Genomic DNA, 27,024 nt, shown 5'->3' on the forward strand with positions numbered 1-27,024 from the left:
GTCCATGGCATAGGTAGAATGGAGACAAAATGAACTTGATCAGCTGCAGAGATCTGCGGAGGGCCGTCTCTTGGTAAAGTTAGGATCAGAACCCTCTGTTGTAGAAAGCCTGGCATTTGAAAGCTGTGAATGTCTTGAGATAGATTTGAAGTAGTAACAATGTAAGAAAGCACACTGCTTTGTCTTTGAAAGTAAAATGCCAGCATTTAAAGTAATGTTTCTGAGTTTAGTAACTTCCATATTCTTCATTAAATCTCTATATGCAGTCAAATTCTGCTGTTCACAAGAGCGACATTCTGGATAGCTCATTTTCTTGTCTTCATGATGAATTAATTGGGAGCAAAATAGTAAAGATAGTCCATGTCACAGAAGGTTTAGCAAGAGTAATCTGGGAAAAGTCAGTGCATGACCATCTAAAGCAACAGGTAAAGTGCTATTAGTGAATGGCATTTGATGTTTTTAAACTGTGATTGCATGAGCCGCAGAATGACAGTGTATGGATGAAGGAGGGATTTTTACTTTTGTAACATAGCTTTGGGGAATGAAGTTAACGAGAATCGTGATACCTGGACAAAGTCGTGTGCAATCTGAGCCGTTTAAAACTACACCGTGACTACCGGCAGTCAACTGAAGGCTGTTCCAGGCTTTCCCCTATGGAAACGGTCGATCCGGAGCAGCTTTCCCGTCAGGTCCAGCCCGACTTTGCTGGGCGGTGGGAACCTGCCCCGAGGTGCACGGTCCAGGTGCGGAAGCGGGGAGCAGGCGCCGGGCCGCGGTCCCTGTGCTAGGCGCTGCCTCCCCTCACCCCCGTCCCCTGCCTCGTCCTTCTCCCTGCCCGCTCTGCTCCGCACCCCGTCCCTCCGCTCCGGCGGCTCCCGGCCCCCCGCCACTCCCCTCCGCCCAGCCAGCGTCCCACGGCGCCGGGGGGACATAAATCCCTCCCCGCCGGCGGCAGCCGTTCCGCGGCACCCCGCGGCGATGGCGGCTGCGGCGGGCGGGCGGGCGCTGCGGTGCGCGCTGGCGGCCGTGGGGCTGCTGTCGGCGCTCAGCGCCGCAGGGACGCTGTTCCTGCTGGCGCAGTGGCGGGAGCTGGGCGCGGCGCTGCGGGAGCTGGAGGCGGCGCGGCCCCCGGAGGGCAACGGCTCCCTGCGGGGTCTGCTGGGCTCCGGTGCGGCGCCCGCCCGCAGCAAGCGGAGCCACAGCGGCGAGCGCGCCCGCGGACACGTGCGGGCCGAGAACGACGAGATGCTGATGATGATGACCTACTCCATGGTGCCGGTACGGCGGAGCGCACGTCCCGCCTGGGCTGGGGCGGGAAGGGGGCCGGCACCGGCGGCGTTGGCCCTTAGTACCAGCCTCTAGCCCCAAGGGGCTGCGGGACTGGGGGATAGTGGAGCTGAGGCTTGTTCCAGCTCCGGCCCAATGGTTCCCGAAGATGGGCGATGCTGACATTGCCAGGTCTGGGTCACTCTTGCTGCTGCTGAGTCGATGTGCGAAAATGCCCGCTTGATGCTTTCAGAGTGTGGTGCCTAAGGAACAGCATCTGTTATCTGTAAATGATGAAGCATTAGAGTTGATGTGCCATCTAGGTTACAGGTTATGATTAAGCTTCTAAAATGATAGTTACATAGATAAACAGAGTGAAGTTATGTGTTAGAAGCATGGGTTTAATGAAGCTTCAAAAATATAACTGTAATAGGGTCAGCCTTCTTATTCTAAGGTTTTGGATCTTTAAATCTCTTCACCACTAGTAGAACCCCATGTGTTACCTGCTGTTAAGTATCTCAAGGTGGGGTACTTGACATCACTTTACCAGCACATGTCTCTGAAGTTGATAGAACCCTTTCAGTAAGTATTAAATTTAAAAGTAGTACTTGATGGGTCAGTAGAGAACTTTATGTCCTTTCTCCAGCAAAATTGCATAGTTTTTTGCACTTCAGTGAAAAGATTATCCTTGCTTGGTATTAACTAGGTTATGTAGTTGAGAAGATACACAGGTCATACAGTTTAAAAACTCTGAATAGATTTAAAAGCTTTTAAGTTCTCAGTCAGAAGTACAAGAAAAGTATTACTATTGAGGGAAGCTTAGTGGAAACTCTGTTCCAGTGAGGACTGCAGGCCTTGGCCCACAAAAAACCAGGAAAGGCTAACTCCAGCTCCTACTGCTGTCACCAGTATTACTGATTTAAAACATCACTTATAGAAAATACCTTTTCAGTATTGTTCCACTGGCATTTTTGTTAATAAACCATTGCAATGATGGTTTTTCAGTGATGGCATCTCCATTAATATTCAAGCTAATGAGATTGTAGAGTACAGGTGTTCATAGCATAGCATTTCAATAATGCATTTGTTGGAAGTTTAGGATAAATAACTGTTTCAGGCCCAGTGAAATATTTTCGTGTGCTGTAGCTAAGCTTTGCATCAAAACATTTAGTCAAAACTTCTTCCTGTTTCTTTTATGAAACCATCTTTGTGTTTGGCAGCTGCAGCTCATTTTGTTCCAGCTGACGTGAACTGCTGCTTTGAGTCTACGGAATCCACAAATAAGATTATCAGAGAAAAGGTTCAGATCCTGACAGGGACTGAACGCTGCTGATGCTCTCTGTTAGGTGCTGGGGCTTAAATTGTTAGTGGCAGTTGGATGTCTAGATGATCTTGACAGGGGCAGTTAAATATGCTACTCTGCTGTCGTTAGGTAGCATGCGTGGATTGAATGACTTTCATTGTCCTCTTCAAACAGCACCCAATGACATGGTGTATATTTTATCAGCATATGGCAGGACTATTCACTTGCAGCTTCTCCATTTAAATCACCCCTGTGACTACTGCTGTGTGTGATGTGCTTCATATAAATATGTGTATTCTGTAGGGAGCTGCTTGGGCAGGTTTTGTGCCTCTTTTGTTCTTACAGTTTCCATCGAATGTTTTTCATTCTGGCTGTTGCTCAGTGTGTATCTGTGTGCAGACACGCTTGATCAAGGGGAAAAGTCCTCAGAAAAAATGTCAAGCACCCCCCTCCCACTCTTTCATTTTTCCATTTTGTGCCGAACTCCCACTGAGGTAATACGAAGACTTGAATGCTTCTTTGTCTCACTTGTAGTGTGAGATAAAGTTACTTGCAGTTGATGAGATGATCTTTACTACACTGGCAGGCCTTAGAACGATATTCAAGCCTTTGTTGAATGTGGGCCCTGAATGGAGGTTTCCCCTGAGCAGGATCTCTCCTGTAGCAGAGGCACAGGTTTCTGCAGGTTGGTGCTGTAGGTATCAATACCCTACAGTGATACACAGCTGCTGGTCAGGGGAGATCTGTTGTGGCCACTGCTCAAGAGTCTTTGAAATAGCTTTAGGTATCAAAAGTCATATTTTATCTTTAATAACATGAGTATAGTTTTTTGGTTCTGGGCCTTTTGTTTATGTATTTATAAATATATTTACTTTGTAAGAGAATAAAAATAGGAAGTTGGCAAATCTGCTGCTCTAGGAAGGCTGCTAAGAGGGTAACAGCCCAATAAATTTGAGAGTAATAAGTTTGAAAGTGAGATTTAAAACAGTGCAAGAGGTGATGGCTTATGGCTATCTAGTTATCTGAGTTGTTGCTTCATGACTTTGGTTGTGTCTTATTTTCTTTTTTTCACTCTTTCTTAGTGAGAAAACTAAGCTTTTATTATTTAAGTAATACACTTTTATCTGTAGCTCTTCTTCATGGTGGTGCTGGCTGATTGGATGACTGGTGTACTCATCTTTCATAGCTAATCAGGAGTTTCTGCTGTAGGCTATCTGCTAACAAACTTCGAGTGCCATGTTTTTTAGTCACCTGAATTGTGCTGATTGGTAAAATAATACAGCTGAGATAATTGGAGGGCCCCAAAGCAATCTGCAGTCACTTCAGCAACCTCAACAAAACCATTTAGATTAAAATGCAGTTTGAATTAGAGCACACATGGACAATGTGTATTTTGCAAGTTACATGGTGAAAGCCAGGTGTTTTGGAGGGGTGTGAGGGGAAAGAGAACAAGCAAATTCTGATATTCAAAACCAGTTAGCTCTTCTCAGCTAATTTAAATTGAGTCTAAAACTTGTAAATACAAGAGCTGTTCCAGTACGGTCTAGAATCCAGTGAATTCTCCAGATGTATCTGACTGAGTTAAAATCCTTCGTTTGATTTTGCAGCAAAAGAGTACTTGCATCAAAATAGTTGTCCTTCATTTGAGTCCGTTACGTTTGTCGCTTGAAGCTAAGGATGCGTTAGTTTTAAAAATAAAGATTAACAGCAGCAAATAACCTTGCTAGCATTAAACATCAATCTGCCTTTCAGATTGACTTGCACTTGTTTGTTCTCTTTTGGGACTGGTGCGTTCCATTATTTGTAAATAGAGTAGTTGTATAAAGATGAATAAATGAGCAACTCTGGGTAAATAGTTCCTAAATTATCATATATTGCACAGCTCTGAAATAATGATCTTTTTAATTTCTGACTATAAACATTAGAATTGCCAATGAAGAGCTGAGGCACTTCCAGTGCTTGGCTTCACAATATTCTCATTTCTGCTTGGTTTTTTGATGAGTTGCAAAACGTTTTATGGTGTTGACTCTCACTCTCAGCAAGCAGGACATGTAAAATGAATGCATTCCCAGCCAAAACCCAAGTGTTTTGTAAAGATGAGGTTTTTATGTATAAACTTTATTCTAGATTAAAAGCATCTGTATGAATGTGTTTTTCAGCTTGGTTTTTATAAAGTCAGTCATTACTGGAATGAAATATTTTGAATGGACAAAAGTCCATTCCAAATTAGTAGATCTTGGTTTTTCTAAGATAAGAAATCACTTTGTTCATATTTCTCACTGGATATGTTATGTTGGACAAGTATTCATTATTTGATATGAATTTTAAATTAAATTGAATGTAACTTTTGTTGGCTGATTTTGGCTTTTAATGCCTTCTAGTGCTAGAGTCAACGCATGGACAGCCACGCAGGTTTTACAGTAAAGTATGAACTTTAATGCCTAGATGACGTATGGAGTAGTCTGCCAAATAGTTTCTTCCTACTTTTAGTAAGATTTAAAATGCGATATATTAAACAGATTCCTATGAGAATCACTGCCTGAAGAGATGGATGGAGTCACAGTGTTAAGGTAGTTTATTCTTACTAGCACAGAGTGGACAGTTTTATCTTTGTTTTTGGAATTATTTCTGTAGGTAAAGTAAACCAGATGCTTTTATGGTATGCATTGTCTTCAACTTCACTTTCTTTGAAATTTTAGGTCAGAGTGATGGTGGATTTATGTAACAGCACAAAAGGGATATGCTTAACAGGTACGTTTATTGCCTTAACCACTACAACTATGTTACCTTCAAGAATAAAGAATTACAGTGTCTTCAAAGAACTTGAGGTCGGTGACTATGTCAAGGAGCTGTTCTATTTACTGAGAATGTATATATCAATTATGCTACTTATTTAAAAAAGATAATAGGTGCTACTTTGGGTTTTACCTATGCCAACTTAATATAAGTGTTGGAATCTAAGGAGCTCAGTTGATGTTAGTTGGAGCTATTTCTTTCCCAAGTAATTTTCATAAGCAAATCTTATAGACTTGGGTGTTAAAAATGCTAGCTGAGGTTTAGTCTTGGTATTTTTGTGTACACCCCCACACTTCAAGTCTACATGGGATGAACATATAGGATGTAGAAACTCACTTCCATTGTTTAACTGCTGTGGAGTAATGAGGCTTAGATGTGTAACGTGTTTGCCTACCCCTGCTTTGCATTGGACCATGGTAACAGGACATTGGGTTTCACATGTTATCAGTGAGGAATTGGAATGGCTGATAGCTAGGAGAAGAGATTATTTGAGAAGTTTCTATGTGATTTGGTGAAAAGAATGTCAGGATGTAGCCATTTTAAGGGCTATGGTCCAGCTTTGAATTCTGTAACAGACTGAGTTGTGTTGAAGATGAGAAGATTAGATATAAGCCACTTTTTATGTGTTTAAGAAAATACTTCACTTACTGTATGGTTTGTGTTTTCAAATGGCTAGCGGGTCCATGTGGCTGAACTGATTTCAACATAAATGAGTGTCGTGGCACTATTACTATAGTACACACAGATGCTAAATACTGCTTATGAAAATGCAGGTCATTTCTGACTGCAACTGAAGCTGAACCACAGACAACTTAGATGTCCGTTTCTTTGGGATACAGACTTCTGAATTCATGCTGCTGGGTGCCTTCTGCACATTTTTGCTCTCTTGACACCATTAAACTTCGTCTCTGTTACTGGCTTTCTCTGCTATAGGCCTTTGTGACAATTGCTGCTTTTTCAAGTACCTTTCTTGCTTATGTTATGCTTATACAAGGATAATAAAGATCCACAGTTTTTGAGATAAGGAAGTAATTGAATACACTGATGGATGTAACACTGTAGTGTGGAAAAAACGGTCATTTACTGGAAAATTGGCAGAAAGATGTTAACTGACGTTACTGCCTGTACTGATTAAAGAGATAATTGCTGTAATGGTATTATAAAATAGTTTTCACTTTACTCATAATGCTTTCTAATTAATGGTGAAAATTGTCATCATTAGGGAAATCTAGTAATTACTGTTATTTTCTGTTGTAGAGTTATGTTGAAACAAGACTACTTTGTTGGCTAGATGAAAATGCTCACAGAACTAATTTGGTTCTTTAATTGCAACTGCCACCTTTTGTTGTATTCTCCTAACCTGCTTTTCCTGCTTGTTTTCTGTGGCTCTTTTTTTTAATATGTGTTGGTGATAGATCTTATTACAGAAACATTTATTGGTTTATTCTTGCTTTACTCTTGCCTGCTGTGCTTTATTCTCATTGAGGCCCTATACCTGAACTAAGTCAGAGAGAATGAGACAGATTTTATTGTGTGGCATGTTGCTGAATAACTAAGCCAAAGCCAGTTTCTAACACACCAGCCAGGGCCTGTGGGAAGCTTGGGTTCCAGAGTGGAGAACAAATACGTGTGAAAAACCTGATTGTAATTTAGATGTAGTCAATAATAATGACAAGACTTTTTAATTTTTTTCCGTATTTAAATAGTTTGAATCCTGAACTGCAATGAAATACAACACATGAGAAATATAGCATGTGTTTTTAATGTGTATTTTCAACAGGAATTTAAACCATGACATTCATCAGTATTGTTAAAACTATTCTTCTTCTGCAGTAGGATTGTAGAGAGCACTTATAGAGGTGGTTGTTTGCCAAACCTTTATCAATACATATTGCTTTTTGCAAATTTCTATGTGCATGTGTAATTGCTTTTAAGGATACTCTTTCAGTAAGTGTGTTTCTGCTAATGTTTAAATTGTTATTTATAATACAAAGCAGTTAAACCCATAGGTGTTTATTTTGAAATCTGGGAGGGTTTCCTCCCCTTCTACTGTTCTGATTTAAACCTAATAAATTCAGTTTGGAATTGTTTTTTGTTTCTTACTAGCTTAAACTCATAACTTCTTCTTTCTTGTTCTTGTTGTAGGCCCCCCAGGTCCCCCAGGTAAGATGCTTGGTACAACTGCACTAACATTTTTGGGTAATTGAAACAGTTGCTAGTAGAAAACCTTAAAATGTAGAAGTGTATCTTTTATGGCACAGTCTCCCTTTGCTAATTAGAGTGAGAGGGTTGAATGGCTGTCTGCCTTTCCTGCCTTTATAATTACTGTATTTAGGTCAATTCGTGCCCCTTCTGAGCAAGGGGGAGGTTTTAGACATTATATTTTTCTAGTTTCACATTTGCCAAAACTTATTTGATCAAAACCGGGTGAAATTAAGAGTGTTTAAGCAGCATGTAGCTGAAGACATGAATGTATGTATATAAAAACCCCAACAACCTGGGTAAATTGATATTGTAATATAACACTAAAAGCATCACCTAAAAAAAATGTTGGTTAATGTTTCCACCCTCCCACCTCCCCCATAACTTTTCCTCCTTGCTTATTTAATTCTTTCTGTCCTCCCTCACGGGTTGCTAGGCTATGTGAATGGTTGCTTGCTTTCTGTGCTGCTTTAGCTGTGGGTCTGCTTAGAATAATTCTCTGCATCAGAAAAGTATCAGGTACATTTTGTTTGTCGGGGTTCAAATAGCAGTGAGAGGCAGTGATGTCTTCTCAATCAACCAGTCATGGTTTGGCACTGCAGTATTCTGGACAAGCAGGTAAATGTTGTTCTTGTGTTAGATTAGTCCAGCAAATATCATGAGCAATATTAAATCTTACATGGCTTGTGGAAGGTGCTATAGTCACTGCCAAATTCAGAAATAAATGGGTTCCACAGTGCTTGTCATTGAAGTGGAATCCAAAAGGCTGATCTGTGCTGGCCTTAAGGCAAATTGTGGGCAGTGTTAATTTCAGTCAGTGTTCTTACGCACATGCCAGGGCAGAAAAGCATCTTACCTTTGAGTCTGGTTTCATAGCTTTTTGTTGTTTGTTGTGGATGGGTGTCTTTCTTTGTATTGGTTTAGTTTGGTGGTGTGGTGGGGCTTTGTTGTTGTTGTTGGTGGTTTTTTGCTTGTTTGTTTTAGGAGGATACTCTATTGGCATGAAGAACATAATGGCCAAATAGAGGATTTTATATGTCATATGTATTTTATATATATAAACTTACTATACCTAACTATAGCAGAATTAAGGATAAATTGCATTTAACAGTGCAAATGTTTATCATTTACTCTGTTTGGTTTGTTCAGGGCCTCCTGGACTTGATGGACGACCTGGCTACAATGGATCAGATGGACTCCCAGGTATACCAGGACAAAAGGGAGAACCAGGAATAAGTGGAAAAAGAGGAAAAATAGGTATTTTTTCTTTTTTCTTTTTTTTTTTCTTTTTGGTGGTGGCTTAAAAAGGAAATCCTTTCTTACTATTATTTCAGATGTAGTTGCTTTTAGACCTTTGTACAGGGAGAAGGGTTTCAGTGTTTACAAAGAAGCTGCACATTCCAGAATTCTGTAGATTCATGGTCTTACACCAAGTTTTGGTAGATTACGTCTGATTCAATCCACAGTAAGGAAGATGATACAGTATTGCAAGTTAAAGCTGTTGGATCGCAGGGCAACTAAGATAATTAAGGGAGTGGAGCATCTCCCTTATGAGGAAAGGCTGAGGGAGCTGGGTCTCTATAGTTTGGAGAAGAGGAGACTGCGGGGGGACCTTATTAGTGTATATAAATATATAAAGGGGGAGTGTCACGAGGATGGAGCCAGGCTCTTCTCAGTGGCTAACAATGATAGGACAAGGGGTAATGGGTATAAACTGGAACACAAGAGGTTCCACTTAAACTTGAGAAGAAACTTCTTCTCAGTGAGGGTGACAGAACACTGGAACAGGCTGCCCAGGGAGGTTGTGGAGTCTCCTTCTCTGGAGACATTCAAAACCCGCCTGGACACATTCCTATGTAACCTTATCTAGGTATTCCTGCTCTGGCAGGGGGATTGGACTAGATGATCTTTTGAGGTCCCTTCCAATCTCTAACATACTGTGATACTGTGATCTCAGTATTCTGAACTTGCTAGTAAATACTGTTATTGGAAGAATATTCCTATTCACTCACCTGCCAACATAATGACCCTTAGACTTTAGATGTCTTAAAAAAGGAAAGCCAGAGTTTGTGGGTGGAATCTGTTTCATATTATCACAGTTTTGATTCCAGATTCATAATAACTATGGCAGGAGCTGCATATTTGCATATTTCGCTTCTTTTCTGTATTGTTTATTTAGGCTGGAAACTTATTTCTCAGTCTCGGGTACACTTTGTAATGCGTTTAGCCCACAAGGGATTTTTTCATGGTGGTTGAGAAAGCTATTTAGCCCAACTTAACTGATTTCACCACAACATGTTTCTGCTAAAAACAGAGAGAATCAGCAGCAGAAGTGCTGTCGTTTCTTAGCTGTCCAGCTCATCATGAGGAAATGGAACGGGGAAAGGCTGACTATAAACAGAAGTAGAGCTGGAAAGCTAGGTTCAACAGATCACTGCACAGTAGCCGAGGCAGTTACTTCAGGCAGAGCGTGTGAAGTACTGTGAAGTTGTAAAGTGGCAGCAATTGGTTTATCCATTGACTTACCTGGTGCACAATAGCAATGTACAAGCACTGATGAATAATTGGTGCCTTCAAGGCAGAATGAAAAAGCAATTGGGCTGTGCATGGTAGAAGGATAAGGAGAAAAAAGGGCATCAGAATGGTGAATTTGAGAGGGGCAGAGGAGAGAGAAGGGTATGTTCATGAGTGAACAGGCTGACATTAGCAGATTGGTATTTATAGTGGCCCATCTATTATTCTGGCTTTTGCACGTAGCTGTGTGGGTTTGCTGCTAGGTACAAGTGGAACAATTGCCTACTATATCTCGAGACACGGTATGATCTGTCACTGCAGTATCCCCAGTAAATGTTTAAAATTGGAATTGGAAGTGAGAACCAGTATTCAGAGAGTCAGTGGCAATTGTGCCAAAGGCACACCTCAGATTTCACCCCAGAACTGTAGTTGTTTCAGATTTCACAAGATCAGTTTAAATAGTAAAATCATGAGTTGAAAACTAAGCATTTTATTCTCAAGTATTAACAAATGTAATTCAGTTGAAACCTACGGCTGCAAGAACACGTACATTTCTACTTGTGCAACTGTTAAGATTCCCTCTTCTAAAGCAAGAAAATACAAATTGCCAAGAAGTAGAGAGTGCAAGCTTCTGATGTGTCAGTTGTGCAAACACACCATTGTTTTTCTTATTGCACAACTAAATCACACAGGACAGAAGAACAAATACCTTGCTAAATATGTTAGTTTACTAAATCATCAAGTGCAAAAAGTACCTGGGCTGATGCTTTCACCAAGTGTAGAGGGAGGGTTATGGTAGCCATGCGAAAATGTTACCAGGAAACCGTTCCTGTTCTCTGTTGGGACATTGGAAAATGTTAGAAGTGCAGTGTGTGTTGTAATGTTTAGTAATTGCTTTAAGAAAAAGCCTAGAACCCTGAAAATGCTGTTCTTCAGTGCATTACAAATGTGAGATATAGTACTTCACATCTTCCCTTAACTATTCTTTCTTACCCAGAAATTTTCTAGCCAGTGTTAATGAGGGCCAGGTCTGTATATTTCATGCTCAAACCTCAGAGATCACTAGCTAAAGAATGCATTATTAGCACCAAACAGATTGTACCAAATTTCTCTTCATGTTAGGTTACAGCGTTGTTTTGGAATCAGACATATTACAGCTACTCAGTTAAATACAGGCGAAAAAACCAACTAGAGTGATCATGTTTTGTTTTTAAAAGTGTATTGATTGATGCTTAATACTGGAACAGTGCTGTTGGTACTGAATCACTTTTTATTTCTAGGTATGCCAGGACCAAAAGGTGATCAAGGGCAGAAAGGAGAACCTGGAGAAACAGGTTTACCTGGCAAGGATGGTATGCCAGGAGGAAAAGGTGCAAGAGGAGCAAAGGGTGAAAAGGGGGATGCAAACAATGACGTGATATTAGAAGGTAGGAAGAAGTGCTCTTAGGAGCTCTCTTGCAACAGTGTGCTTGATAAAGATGTACTGTGGTTCTGAAGCATGAATGTGATCTGCAGGAGTAGGACCAACCAGTACAAACATGTTATCCACAGCGAAGTTTGAGTGTTTCTCTGTGCACAAGAAAATGTTCTCTCTCTAATACAAGTCTTCACAAAAACTCTTCTGCTTGGGCTTTGAGTTGAGGTGTACATGGATTCTGACCTTTCCAGTACACTTCCAGCCAGGTGACCTCCTCCTGCTCTTTCTTGCAGTGTTGTTTTATTTGTCTATTAGAAAATGAAGGGCAGGTTTCCTCTCAGGAATATGTGAAGCAGCCATAAATATAAGCTGTGTAAAATTACAGCATTGTATGATCTGATGCTGGAGTCTCAGAATACAGTAAGTAAAAGCCAACAGTGCTTTATAACTCTCTAATGTGCCTGTAATCCAGATAGATAAATTGCACTGATGTGGTACAACTTGTGAAGTTTTGTATGGTTCATCTTCTAACAAACAGCACCCCACTGAGTTTATTGCACCAGATTTCTATATGCAGATACCCCTTAAGAAGGGAGGGGCTGTTTTACAGATCTCTGAAATTCCATCATGTGAACACATACATTTCTCTGCAGGTTGCCTGTTCCCTAGAGCGCCTGTGACATTGTACTCTGTTTTGTATGTATAGGTGCAAAAGGTGAACCTGGACCCCCAGGGCCCCCTGGACCACGTGGACCCCCAGGGCCTCCAGGAAAACGTAAAGGCAAAGGTAAAGCACAGCTTCAGGAGAACGTATACAGCAGCAAATGCACAGGTTAGTTCTTTCCAGTGTTCTTTTTAGTATAGTAAAGTCTCATAAACCAGTAAACATGTTTAATTTTGCTGGCATCAATAAAACTGTACAAACTTAAAGCTGAGCCTGTGGTTAGGTGTTTTGCTGAAATATAATTTGGATAAGGCAGCAAGCTATCTCCAGTATAATAGTAGTCTTTCAATCATGCAATGCAAAGTACTTAATTGTGCTCGGGCAAAGTATTTGTACATGGGGTTTTCTGTTGAATGGGATACAGTTGGATAGTAAGAGAAATGCTGTTGAAATTTTTAGCATTTAAAAGGTGCATTTTAATTTTGTGTGTAACTGTAACACCTAATAACCAGGCTACATTTCACTGTATTCTACAAAATGAAATTGCCTGTTATTGGCAGAAGTGAAGCAAGCTTGAACTAGCTAAGGCTTTTAAAGGCTGGAGGAATACAAAAGGATTCTCTGAGACTTTGTGTCCATTTGAAAATCTAAATTTTGGAGCAGGGTGATCTTGAGTTCTTTTCTACTGTTGTTGTTCATTATTATTGTATCCCGAATGCAGGTGGATCATAAGCCTCTTTTATTTCATTTGCTGTAGCTGTGTTGGTGAAATATATGGCTAATTTTAATATTCATAAAGAAAAAAATAGAGTAGATTCCCTCCAAACTATGTCTGCAAATTGCACAGCAGCTACTGTTAGAACCAAAATACGAGCATCCAGACTGCTGGTTCACAGATTGTATGCTGGAAGTGTAGCAGCTGCTATGCTTTAAGTCCCTGATCAGGTGCTGATATAATAAAGAGTTTGCCATGAGAAATCTCTGGCATGATTTTCAGCTGTGCTGGGTACTAGTAAATCCTCATGGGTTTAACTTGATACTGTGGACTGTTGAAAAATCATGCCAGGATTGTATTTTTAGCTTACTCCAGCTTGAGAGTGGAAGCAAACTCTTGGGTTTGTATCTGCATAGTAGATCTGGCTGTCCTTGTCCCTTACCCCTGGATGGTATTGCATTCAACAGGGTGGCGGCTTTCAGTGACTGCTGCTACCCTTGGAGTTCTGGGATGGATTATCCTCCCAGCCGTGTTTTCAGGGGAGGTCAGAGTGATCCTATAAATTTAGGAATAGCAAAGGATATCTCAGTTACTAATATTAGACATTTCTGGAAGAGAGTTATTTGCAGCACTGCTTGGTAAAGTGGGATTTCTTTCATAATTGGGAACGTAGTTTCTTGATAGGCATACCAAAAGGGAATAGCTTCCCTTTTGTGAACTGAAGAACTACATACAGTTATTAAGTGTGAAACAAGCAGAGCAATTTGTATGTCGCACCATTAATAGGGTGATATCTTTTTATGTCACCATCATTCAGCACAGTTTGCTGAGATGACTTCTTTATTATTATAAATGCATTAATTAACACTAACGTAAAAAAGTGTCAAAATTAGCAAATGAATATTTAATACTGGCTGAAAAAACATACCAACTATTTCTGCCTCTTATTATAGCATTTAATTGTAGTAACATGAAAGAATCTCAATCAAGAGATTCTGGGTGTTGATGTATCAGAACAGAGCCCAAAGAGCTTCCTTACAATGGAAAGTAGATAGCTGGAGCAGAAATCTCATCCTATTTGAAATTCAGAAATGCATGAACTATTGTGCAAGATATAATTGGACCATTTACTCAGGTACCCTCTTTTCAAGTGTTGAAACAGACTGAAGTGCTTTGGAGGATAAGCTACCTGATGGATCTCTGATGGATTTTAAATCCCAGTGTGCAAGTAGGAGTTATACTCGAATAACTCTGCAAAGATGCGCTCTTCCTCAGTGAGCATTTACTTTTTATGAGTTACTAGCTGCGAGATCGTATTACCAAAATTCAAGGAATAAAACAGCTTTTGTAATTAAATATTCATACTTCTTTGAAGAAAAAAGAATATAGATGCTGATTTACAACTGTAGTTAACTTATTACATAGAATACAAGAATGGTTTCTTTAAATTAAATTTTGTGTCAGGTAAAACTTTAAGAGAAGAGAACAATTAGTTGAAAGCTCAGGTGTATTTGTTCTCACCAGTACTGTTAGCTAACTCTAACAGAAACATCCCTGCTCCACACTCCCTTGCTCCATCCTTCCCACCCTCCCAGACAGCCCAAATCAATAGTTTTAATGTCTTGTAAACACCATTAACTCTCAGCCAGAATGTTTCAGAACCTATTTTTTCTTTTTTTTTTTTTTTTTTTTTTGGAAAGAAAGCAGAGAAAATTCCACCCAAGAATCTCTGATGGAAAACCACCTTTTTAATCTTAGTTGCTTTCCATTTCACGCAGCTTAAAGTCCTCAGAGTATTGCAGATATTATCAAATGCAAATAGTACACTCAGCTTCACTGCAAACACCGACCTAGTCCTTGACTACTCTATAGTCTTAGATAAACTGCTGCATAGGGCACTGCTCGTTCAGTTAACTGCATTTGTTAGACTTAGTCCAACAAAATTAACTTGTGCATTGCAACTTACAAATTACACTGAGTGTGTTCCTTTTCTGAGATATTTTAAAACTATTTTGAGATCAAAATCTGGAAAGGGATCTGGAAGGACTGCTGGATTCTAGCTCTAGGCATTCATCTTCCCCTGGTTGCACTGACTGTGCCTTATTGTGGAGATACGCTGTGATCACTTACAAACTTTTAATGTCATCACTAAATGTCCTAGATAAATGGGTGGGAGAAATATGCATAGTTTTCTTGTTCTATCTTGGGAGTGATTTTGTTCTTCATGAACAAAGAGTGAATATAACCTAAAGGAGAAAAAAACAATGCAGTATAATCTGTCCTTTCTTTCCTAAATGTCACAGTAACCTTTCAGCATTATTTTACAGTTATTTCATATTTTTAGTGTCTTTCTCATTTAAACTTCAGCACAGCCATGTAAGTCCTAGAAATATACTGGAAGGCAACAGTGAAAAATACACGTTCGAAAGAATTTGCTGCCTGCATGTCAAGCAGTGTGAAATGTGTAAGGAGATGAAGGTTAAGAATGGAATTAGAAAACAAAGCTACAGTTAAATCAGGGTATCTTCTGCAAAGAACTGTGAACTGTTCTCTCTGGTTATTCATTCTAAGCAAACTGAAATGTGTTGCATTGTTTTAAAGGCAGAATAGGTATCTTGGTTTATAGAAAAAGGTTCATAAATAATATTACTCAGGCATTGTTTTAACAGTAAATGCTAAGAGTAAACCCAACCCAATTTAGAATTTAGTTACTCTAAATTGTTGAGGGATGGGGAAAACCATTCCCAGGTGTTTGTTTCTAATGTGAGACATTTCTATGTGTATAAGGAATAGAATGTAAAATTTTCCTTAGTCTTTCATACTGATTAATAGCATGGATGAGTGACCTGCATTCTTATGCATTACATGTCAGTGTATGTGTTTAAACTTTATTACTGTCTTGGGCATTAGTACACCCCCTCTGCTGATGTATGTATATTTGGGCATGAAGCTTTTGAATTTAGCTTTCACTCACTCCCAAGAACATATTTTTGGTATTGCTGCTAAATCAGCCAGCTGCCAGCTATCTTAGTTGTCTGGTTGTCTAAGGAAAGGGGCAACTCTGCCTTTCTAAGCAGCTACTCAAAAATTCACAGCTCAGGAATTAGATCTGTTGAGTAAAGTCAGTTACTTCTCAAAGTCAACAGTCTAATGACTTCAAGGAAAACAAGACTAGCCTGAACACTTAATTTCCTTTGTGGAAGTGAGAGCAAGTCTCTTTTTGACCAGACTAACCTAAGCTTTTTGTCCCAGATGAAACAAAATCCCAGTTGTCACGCTATGATTTTAGCGGAGTCACTGAAGTGCATATCTGCCATGTCAGATACAGAAAAGTGACATATTTGACTCACTCTCTCTCAACTCTAGGTGAGACATGTGCTGTACCAAATGATGACACCCTGGCTGGAAAAGCTGAAGACAGAGCCCCTGCTCCTTCAAAAAAAGCTGGTAACCTGCTACAGAGTGCAACTATCTGCTACTTACTGTTTTAATGTCACAGATAACGGACATGTGCTTTTTCTCTACTAGCATGTGTCATAACATCTGTAGGAAGTCCTGTTCACTTTGTCAGTGTACAGCAAACGTTTGGAACTTGGATGCGGGAACCTGCAAATATAAGCGATGAAAGGATTTGGCTTACCATGCATTTTTCAGGTACACTGGGAGTAGTCACTCATCAAAAACCAGTTGTTATACTAACATTGCTTTCTGAATGCCTTCAGAACCCTAAACTAATAATTCTAATGAGGAATGATGGGGTTTGTACCCACATCTTTTTCAGAATATTTTCTGTATTACCTATACAATACTTGTCTATATGCTTATAGACATTTGCAGTATCTTCAGATGTTTTCAAAGTCAACATCAGATTTTGAAAATAGTTTGAGGATTTTGGTTGGGTTTTTTTGTTTGCTTCCAAGTTTAAATATCTGTTGTTCATGCCTTTTTTTGTATTCTTTCAACAGTTTCCTATGGTTTTGCTTCCCTAAACTGTAGCTAGTTTTGCCTTTTCATTTAGAGATGCATGAAAATGAATCAGATGCTGCATGAGCTACATTTAGTGCAGGACCTAAGGAGAAGAAGAAACTGATTCTGGGTATTTACCAACTGTGTTCAGAATTAGGGTCCATCAGGTCTGTGGGAAGCAGTCTTAGAACACCATCTCTATAGATTTTTATTTTTTTGGTATCTGTCTCTGGACTGTTTTATCCCATTCCAGCAAGTTGAATCACTACTGAAAACACAATTGTCTGTCAGATATTTGATTGAGATTGACTTTCACTAGAGATTGAATTTTAGGATAGAGATTTCAAAATTAGAGGAAATACATGATAGTTCTCTTCTTATGTTTCCCCCTTCATTTAGGAAACACTATAAAAGAGTATGAGAATTCCAATGCCTTGCTGAATGACAGCTACAGGATGATTAACATCACAGGATTCTTTCATGGATGTGGTCATGCAGTACGAAACAATCATCTGTACTATCAAAAGGGAGGAAGCAATGTCATTCTGAAGTAAGTCACACATAGTTGGCTTAAGGCAAGTGACGATGTGGAAGGAGGAGCAATGGGCTACAGTGACAGAGGTGAACCTCAGAAAAGCAGACCACTTGTACCATTTTATATATTTACTTTGATCCTGTCCAGAATAGGAAGAATAGAGGAATGGTTCAGAATTCTTTCCAGAATAGAACTACTAATGCTTTCCAATCTGTAAGTAGAATGTGTGTTACCAGACTTCCCTCCGTGTATGTAGATGCTGTGGAAGGAAAGGAGCTGGGACGGTAGTCTAGGACTTTTACTCTGCTGTGACAGTCAGTTTGTTAAGCACTAAGTGCCTAAGTGGTTATCCTGAGTGATCCCTGCATGGTAGGATAATGGGGCCTCCAGATAAATGAGATGCCATGTGCACAAGTGAAGAGATTTTTTTCTTCTGGCTATAGTGAGATCCAACAGGTTTCTATTCTAAGTTACATTGCTGTGGGTGTTCTTGCACTTGGATTTGCTGTGCTCATAATTGTGATAAAGAAATAAGAATGAAGGAATTTGGTGGTTAGAAACAAGTATTTGAGTGAAAAAAAACCAACCCCAAAACTAAAGCAGCTGTACATCTACCTCCATTAGAGTAAGAATTGGTTCAGCTGCAGCTTGGGGGACATGGATGAGCAATTATATCACTGAAGCCCACCTGTGGAGCTTGGCTTTCCAGAGCTTCCTGCTGGGTTGATGCACATGCTTCCCTCTTGGATAGCACTGTTCTTAGCTTAGGGGTTTTTAGGCAGTTGATTTTATGCTGCTAGTGCAAAGGAATGCACCAAGACACCAGCTGGTGACCTGGTGGATTGCGCATCTTACTGTGGAGTGGCTCCACTGTTCAATTTCCTTGTAATAAGTTCTTACAACTCTCCCAGTGCATCTTCCTGAATTGGAACTGGGAATTACATCTCCCTCTTCAGTTTCTACTGCGGACAGAGACAGACAATAAAAATCAAAACTGGACTCTCATCTTGTGGGAAGAGCCAAAGAAAGACAGCCCAAGGGCAAGTGAAAGATTGCATCTGCTTTCAAATTCTCTTACATGACTCTGATGTTTGAGCCAAGAACATTAGTATACTTTGATGTCTATTCTCAAGCAGGTGTGAGTGCTGCCTTCCTATATTCATTTAGATGCCAAGGAATGTGAACAAGCTGCTTGGATTCTATAATGCTGTTGTGGTTTAAGCCAGGTTTATTCTGCCAAAGACAAGCACACTTTCTGGCAACCTCCTTCAGATATCTTTTGGGCTTTTTGTTTATACAAATACAACACACAGTGTTGATATTTGCTGATAGCACAGAGGTTCCTCACTTTTGCTTGGGTACTGTTAACTGGGAAATGCCTTCATGTACAGATGAGCACAAACTATTTGTGGAATTTTCAAAACCTCTCTCAGAAGTTGCTGAGATGTGGCCTTTCTGTTCAGTTATTCATTCTTATTTATCTTCAGCACAGATAGAATGAGGCACTATGAATTCTGTGACAGTAAAGTCCTTGATTTTGGGCTGCAGAAAAGCTTCTGGGAGTTTTGGTATTGATTTAAGGAAAGAATAGGTGAGGATCTGTTGGTTCATTTTGCAGATGTTGACAAATATAGTTAAAGAAAGTCTCCTGTCATATTTAAAAGCTGGTAGAACTAGGTTTCTCTGACTTTTGACAGGTATTCTTATGACCCCTGACATTAGATTGCTTCATCCTTTCATCTGTTGTTTCGTCACATGCTTTCCCACCTCTTTTTAATTTTGGTTGACTTCTCATATTAGCAATCAAAAATTATAGGTTTAATTCCCTGCAGTTGATGAAAATATTACAGTGCATCTTGTGATTTACCCCAGTGTGCCAGAAGATGAAGGGATTTTTGAACTGTTCGAAGTTCTAGGCTAGACTGTCTTTGACAGGGGGAATGGAAAAGAACCTCAGGAACGAAACCTCACTTTTCTGTTCCCTTCAGGATTTTCCTATAAAAGACAAAAAGATAGGGTGGTTTTTGTTGCAAGTTTTGCACATTTCTAATGAATCTTGAGATGCTTTTTATCTTGTTGGCTCTTTACAGAAAAAAGTCCTAAAGAAAATCTGCCTTTCTATGTGACTGCTCCCTTTAAGGGCTGTCCTTCTAGCCCTTGGAAGGTTATTTACAAACATGAAGCAACTAGCAAGATTAACTGCATTGATACGTTGCTCAGAAATCTCCAGCCTGGAAGCCTTTTTGTATTGCCCATACATGCTGCTGGAATATGGAGTTGCTGCAGACATGAGTTTTACAAAAGCTGAGGGGAATCATCTAGTTAGTCAGTCTTGACTTTTCTTACCATGATTCTTCGAAACTATGCTATCAACACTGCTTCCACAGAAAACTTATTTTTCCAGTATTCTTCCTTCCATTGTAAGTTCCTGGATCTGAAATCTTCCTGTCATTAAGCCTGTCTTTTCAGAAACATTTTGTATCAGTAGCGTATTCCTGTATTGAGTAATGTTTTTCCTCTATTTGAGGAATGGAGCTATACAGTTAGATAAACATCAGACAATAAAATGTGCTTTATACAGAAGACATTGCTTAAAGCATTACTCTGCCTTTGCTAAAATACTGCATTTTTCAGTGATTAAATGCTAACTGCAAATGTGTCTTGACAGTAGCTGATTACCCACTTAAACTAGTAAAGGAACTCAATCTAGATGCTCAATTCTGCTGTCCTCAGATGATCATCCTATTAAGGAATTTCAAGGAATAAAAACAATTTTATATATCAGAGATGAGACGTACAGTCTGTCCTCTTGGAGGCCAGCATAAGGTCAGGATTTTGGCTCTGCAAAAGTAGAATTTTTATTCCTTTGATGTTTACTTGAGCACTCCATTATCTGAGCTGTTTTCAAAAGGAATTCTAAGACTAGGTGATCCTGCCCAGAATTCATGCTGGTTTGGTCAATCACATTTTCTTGCTTTAGTTCTCGCCTAGTAGAAAGTAAACTTCTGTACAGATTTCATTTCATAAGTTTGGGCCTTCACTTGGTATCTTACTCTTTTTCATACACATTCTGTTTAGTTTCTGCTTTCATCCTAGTGATAATAAAGCTTATAGACTAAATAAAGTGAAACCTACCAAAGTGAGTTCATGCTCTTGTGCACTTTTTAGATTGGTTATTGCTTTGGAATTTTCTGCTGGTGTTTTGGAAGGTGATTTGAGTGGAGTACATAATCTTAAAAGACATCAGAATGGTCCTTGAGGACAAGTATTTTCAGCAATGCTTCTATCAGTAATAATGCACTCTGAATTGATTCAACCAGTGTGTACAAAAATGAATTTCTAACACAACAATCCAAATACTTTATCTCATTTCAGACTTGGGCTTGACAAAGCATCGCTGGGCATACTGCTAATTGAAAACGCATTACATCATGGTCGTAACTACCTCTTTTCTAACTCAAAGACATATTTCAAAGTAGCAGTGGATGAGAAGGGACTTTGGATTATATATGCCTCAAGCACTGATGAAAATATTATAGTTGCGCATATTGAGGAAGAAACCTTTTCAGTCATTCGGCGAATCAATACCACATACCCCAAGTCCAAGGCGGGTAACGCATTCATAGCATGTGGCATTATGTATGTTACTGATACTAAGGACATGACAGTAAGTTTTGCTTTTGATTTACTGAAAGAGAAGCAGATTGACGCAAGGTTTGAGTTACGGTCTTCACAGTCTGTTCTTGCCATGCTTTCATACAGTCTAAGAGATAAGAATTTGTATACATGGGAGAATGGGAGCTTAATGGTATACCCTGTACATTTTGGGAGATGAATATATTTTAAAACTTCATGTACGGGAGCTGTGTTTGACTAAATAGATTATTTAAAGCTGTATGGTACACACACAGGGGTCTCTTCACTTGGGATAATTCTCTGTTCACTGTTGGTGGTTTCTGAGTGCGTATAGAAGGGAGAGCAGGCGCCTTTGCATAAACACACTTCAATTATACAGTCCATTCTCATTTCTTTATAAGAATAGCTGTTCAATATTGCAGCTGGCACACAGCACAGACTTGCTTTTGTTTTCCCCTTGTTATTCAGCCAATAATTATATCTAAAGTACATTGATTCCATGGTCATGTACTCAGCAGAGACTATTTATAACTTTCAGTTACAATCATCTTATCTGCAATCATTTTCTCGTCAGTGATTATGGTTTAGCAGAAATAATGATCTGTTGTGTACAAATACCTTCGCCACTTTCACTTAATACTTTTCAGTATGAGCTTTTTATGGACAAAGGTATACAGCTATTAAAAATGAAGATGAAAATAGTTTAGATAGAAAAAAAAGAGACAGCTTTGAATTTGACAAACCCAGTGAACTGTTATGAAATCAAAAGAAAAATCTAGCCCAAGTACAAGGAAATGGGAATAAGTACGTTGTTAAATATTGAATATACATGAAATCGTGTTTAGTACATGGAACAAGGGGAAAAAGTAATGAGGTACAAAATTGAAAAGAAGATGTAAAACTTATGATTAAAATTTCTTTTTTAACAGTGTTTATATTGCTGCAGACTCTTCCTTACTCCTCACTGCCATGTAAACTATACCACTACAACTTGCTTATACCTATACTTAATTATAGCAGGGCATATATCTATAAAAAAAAATTCCCCACATTTATCCATACAAACAAAGTCATAAAATGAAAGGTATACGTTTTTGCTGCTACTAGAAAAATAAAAAATCCAGGCTGTGTTTCCTGCAGCTGCCTTTGTTTGGAGATGAGAATCTACTTTCTGTTAATCTTACGCTTTTCTAGGACAGCTGACAAGAAAATGCAAACAGCTCATCCTTTTTGCATCAGTACAATCTGAGGTCAAATTAAAGATAGCTCAGCAGTACCCAGAGTCAGTCCACTGGAGGTTTAGTCAAATCCATTTTAATGTAAGGAAGAGTTCTGCAATGGACTGTTCCATGAAATAAAAGTAATTTATTTAACTTACAAAGGAAAAATTAAACAGTGACATTTACTCTTCTTTCTTTTCATACTTCTCGTACTTCACAGCCTGCAATTTAAAATCACCTTGGGAGAAAGGTGCTTTTTATTCTAGTATATTTTACAATACAGCACAGACATTAAAATTTTCATTGGAGGAATAAGACAATTTGTTAACATTTAAATACGCAGACATCCGTTCCAGTCTCTTAAGAACATATTTTTTGTTTACAACAGAAAAATACATCTGACAACAGTAGCTAGTTATATTACAAGCAAACAATATTGAACTCTGCATAGTTTATACAATATACTGTGGTAATAATTTAATTACCAGTTTTATCCACTATTTACTAGCTGGCCACATAAAGCCTGACATTCATCTGAAATGTGGCATTGTATGCTCCGTTGGTATTCTCTTAACAGCTTCATTTAATGAAGTATTTTTCAGGACAAATGAATTTCAAAACTAAAAGCTGACTAGAATCATGGCTGTCTTCACTACAAACATTTAGTGCTTACAATACATTCCTAAAGTAAAGGCAGGTGTCCAATAGAAAACATAGCTGTTGGGAAGAAAGGAAAATAGTGTGCAAATTAAAAAACATTGTGTTTAAAAATGTGTTGATGTGCAAGTTGCAGTATCAACCGTGTATTAATACTCACTAGGAAAAAAAATCTCAGCATAAAATGATATATGTCTCACAGTACGTTCTTGATTGCACATGTTCCACGGCATTTGCATCCATTCCACTTTCTTGAGAAAATCAAAATACACCACGTACTCTTATTTAAAACTAAACTATTTTACAATGAGAAGTTGTACAACATGCTTCAATTAGTGCGAAAAACTGGAATAAAAATAACCAGAATCACATCAGAAATGCTTACTGACTTGTAGAGCCACAGTGCTTGTGAAGTGACTGACAACTGTCAGAATCTTTGCAATACACTTACTAAATGCAGCTTGTGGGTTACTAAGCAATAACCCTGCCTGTGACTGACTGTACTGGGTTTAATTCTTCACTTTTACAATACAGTACATGCATTTCCACCCCAGTGATCCTAATGGGCATATTCAAAATACACCTGTTGTAAGTGTTGTGGGTTGGGTTTTTTTTTTGTTGTTGTTTATTTTTTTAATCTTTTTTCCCCTATAATACTTAATGCTGCAGCAACTGCTTTGAAAGGAAACAGAATGTTTCCTTTCCACAGTGCTTATCACTGTGTTTTCAGCTACTTAAAGGGACATTATATAAAACCAGGATTAGCTTACGTGATGCTACAGAGTGTCAGAAATGCTTGAAGGTACGTTGAAAGCACGGGGAAGAACCCTCATTTTCAGTGTGCCATCTGCTCCACAGGAGAAAATACGATTGCCTTGCACAGTTTCAATCTGGGTGACACCAGCACCAATGTTTCTGAAAATGGACTGCTTAGCATGTTCATTTTTAAATGAATGAATTAAATTATAGCCAGTCAGTCTCCACACCTGTATCAAAAGAATGACAAATGACAAAAGGAGATTAAAATTAGGATTTGTATTTTTTCCCTTGATATTTCAGGTTCCTGGCTGTTCTAAATGCTATTCAGCAATGATAAAGGGTATTTTTTTTGTTGTCTGTTAGCATCAATTACAAATCCTAGAGTCTTGAGAGGCTCCTGATGAAGCATAATGTGAGACAGCAGAAAGCTGCCTTAATACGGATCAGCTGCTTATTGGGCAGGGTGAAGCTTGCCTGGTCAGTAGTGCCCCTCCCAGCTTCTCCTCATGAAAGCTGCAGAAATGGACAGGCTGCATTTTTATCCAAGATGACTACTGTCAGCTTTCCAGCAGCTGGGAATGCTTTTCTGCTAAGGAATGCTGCACAAAGGAAGCTGTATAACTAATAAGCAAGTAGAGTGGTAGCAGAGCTGAGCTGTTTGCTCTTGCGTCCTAAGTTTTAGAAGCCCTCATCAAGACTAGCCCAGTAAGTGCACAGAGGCACAGAAAGAGCCTACTAAACAGTATGCAGTCCAGCTAAAAGGAGAGAAACTGTATTCTCCTTCTCTTTACCATGTTCTTGTATTTTCTTCCTTTAGTACTCAGGAAATATTGTGTTTAAAACAGGGACTGGTTTTCTGTTTTATTGGTTTTTGTTTCTTACTGCAGTGACAGCCTAATAGCTGTGTCGGGCTCAAGCACCAAGATTGAACAGAACTTGGTGTTACAGAAACTCCACGCATTGTTGAAGTTACTGAATGCCCCCTGTATTGCAGGGAGAAGTAGCCAAAGGCAAAACCAGATCATTTTTAACTGAGAAAAATAAAGCTAAGGTTTCAGAGTCAGGCACTTTGATTTATCCACTTAAATATCAGTTACACAACTTCAAAAAGACTGTTTAAGTGGAGAGCAAAACCTACTTGCTTTAGAAAGGTATTAGTACATTTAAGTTTATGTTATCCTGGTGTGTCAAATGTGGGTTTGGGTTTTGGGGGTTTGTTTTGTTACTGCATTCATCTGACTATTTGCAGCATGCCCATCAACGTGTGTCAATATACTACTTCAGCTAAATACTATATGCAACTCGGCTCATCCAATACCTTACCTTCATGTTGCCTTCTGCTGAGCCTGTGACAAAATAGTCTTCAGAAGGGTCCAGGGCAAGGGCCTTCACAGCTGACTCGTGTGCATGGAAGGTGTAAAGTATTTGCCTCTGTCTGATGTCAAAGATGCAGATGTATCCCTTCCTACCTCCAGAAATTAGCAGTTGATGTTTAGGTGCATACTGAAGTACTGTGGCACCGTGATCGTGACAAGTGAAGGCTGAAGAAGGAGGATGTCAGAAATTAATAGATTTGAAACTGTAAGTAGCTTTTGATCTTAAAATGCATTTCTTCTATAAAGTGTTATCTGAGTATTTTCTAACTTGACAGATACATTGCTTCACACAGGTAATGTATCAGCTGACAGCTTGTTACTCTCCTAACAGCTATGCAGATCTAATGCACAAGAAAATACAATATGCAGTCTAATTCATTTCATAATACAGGCACATATCTGGATTTAGAACAAATGAGAAAATACAAAATTCTGTATATTAAGTTCAACTAAATCCCCAATTTGAAAAAAAAAAATATATATATATAGCTGAACTAAGATATCTCTTTAAAGTGAGGCTGAACTGTGCAATCTCCTGCTTTTACAATATGAATCTCAGAATGCACCTATTGCTTATTCAAGTAATGAAGTTATTTGCAGATGTTGATGGTTGTACTTGCTCTTTCAAAAGCACAGGATATTATATTTGGATTTATTTTTCTTTCATAGCGCAACATGATAGGATTTCGCTTTGGTTCATTACATAAAGATGTAATTACTGAACTTGGTCAAATAGGCACAAATGTTTTTTAAGACTCCAATCCAAGTGCTGAAAGACAAGGACAGGAGAAAGAAGAATTTGCTTCTACTGTTACCTACAGTTGTCTTTTCCTTAAAAAACCAGCTTTGTGAATAGCCTTCTTTCTTCATACTTTGTTATATAGAACTGATGGACATGATGCTAGAGACTAAGCAGTAGAAGTTCTGGTGCATGCATTAGTGTACAATATATGTTTAGACCAATTCCCCAGTGCAAATTTTTCCCCTCAGCCCAAATACATATGCATGCATTATTTCCTTAGTCAGTAAGTAGTGGAGGTTTAATTTTCACTGCATTACTTACCATGTATAAGATTGTTACCAGATGAAGCCAAACTGTCCCAGAGGCACACATTTCTGGGGGGGGGAAAAAGTCATTATGGCTTGTTGCTACGTGATTCCTAGGGTGACATGACTCAGAAAGCATTTACATTTTATGTCAAAGCCTAGAAGGCAGAACTGAATAAGGAGTCCTTTACTCTGCAGTCATCAGAGAGCATAAACAAAGAGTTAAGAGCTTTAATTCTTTCTATGCTCTTTCATGCTTCTTAGCGGACCTATACTTCCTGTCTTTTAAGATGTGTAATACTAAATTGTACTAAGAAATTATACAAGTTGTTCTTTTCAGAGAAAAAGAATTACCTTGTTGTTGCTGAACACTCTTCCCCCCTAGCAACAGCATCATGTCAGACTACCTACATTTGGAATACACCTTGAAAGAACTGGCTGTTAATCCCTCCTCACAAAAACTAAATTTGGGAAACCAGCAACTGAAGGAATATGTTCAAAGAAATGATCTATAAGTTGAAATATAACAAAGGGTAGAACACTGAGCCTTAAGATAAGATGTCAGCCACACATTAATGCACAAGAGCTAGCAAGTTAATGAGCTGAGTAGGTAAATTTGGTGAAAATCCTCAATGTTTCTTTAAACACACCTGTTATCACTGGACTGTCCCGATGTAGCAACTAGACTTGAGGAGGTTATAAATGCAAAGTCACTTGTGGTTTTACTGTGGCACTGCCAACTCTATTAAAAACAAAACAAACAAAAAAGATGCAATCTTACCAGTTCAGTTCTGCATCAAAAGTTACTATCAGTCTGATGTCATTGATAGCATAAGACAAGCAGTCTTTTAGACAAAATTTAGAAATTGATGTGCAACACGGTTTTAAGCCTTAGAGAACAGACCGATGGATTAAAAATCCAGTATAAAATCAAAAGATACTAAATAAGTA

The 27,024-nt window shown here is 38.9% G+C and overlaps 2 protein-coding genes across 5 annotated transcripts in view; one reads left to right on the forward strand and one right to left on the reverse strand.

Annotated features, from left to right (window-relative positions):
- Positions 1-978: 978 nt before the first annotated feature.
- GLDN (gliomedin) lies at positions 979-21,213 on the forward strand (the record flags this gene model as incomplete). Its single annotated transcript, XM_080626661.1, has 10 exons — positions 979-1,278; positions 5,269-5,320; positions 7,511-7,528; positions 8,717-8,824; positions 11,362-11,508; positions 12,205-12,330; positions 16,244-16,324; positions 16,406-16,531; positions 17,243-17,393; positions 20,754-21,213. The coding sequence occupies 10 exons, from the start codon at positions 979-981 to the stop codon at positions 21,211-21,213; spliced, it is 1,569 nt and encodes a 522-aa protein (XP_080482787.1).
- Positions 21,214-22,415: 1,202 nt separating this feature from the next.
- Positions 22,416-27,024, reverse strand: part of DMXL2 (Dmx like 2) — a gene marked incomplete at its 5' end in the record, with an annotated part of 55,992 nt that continues 51,383 nt past the window's right edge. For 3 of the 4 annotated variants that reach the window (XM_080626266.1, XM_080626265.1, XM_080626263.1), the window contains 4 exons: positions 22,416-23,877; positions 24,974-25,191; positions 26,090-26,142; positions 26,724-26,815. In XM_080626266.1, coding sequence (XP_080482392.1) covers positions 23,668-23,877; positions 24,974-25,191; positions 26,090-26,142; positions 26,724-26,815 — 573 coding nt within the window. In that variant the 3' untranslated portion in view covers positions 22,416-23,667. The remainder of the gene's footprint in view (positions 23,878-24,973; positions 25,192-26,089; positions 26,143-26,723; positions 26,816-27,024) is intronic. The other variant, XM_080626264.1, reaches the window with a different exon arrangement.

This window comes from Psittacula echo (genome assembly GCF_963264785.1).
Source record: "Psittacula echo genome assembly, chromosome: 10".
NCBI classification, from domain to species: Eukaryota; Metazoa; Chordata; class Aves; order Psittaciformes; family Psittacidae; genus Psittacula; species Psittacula echo.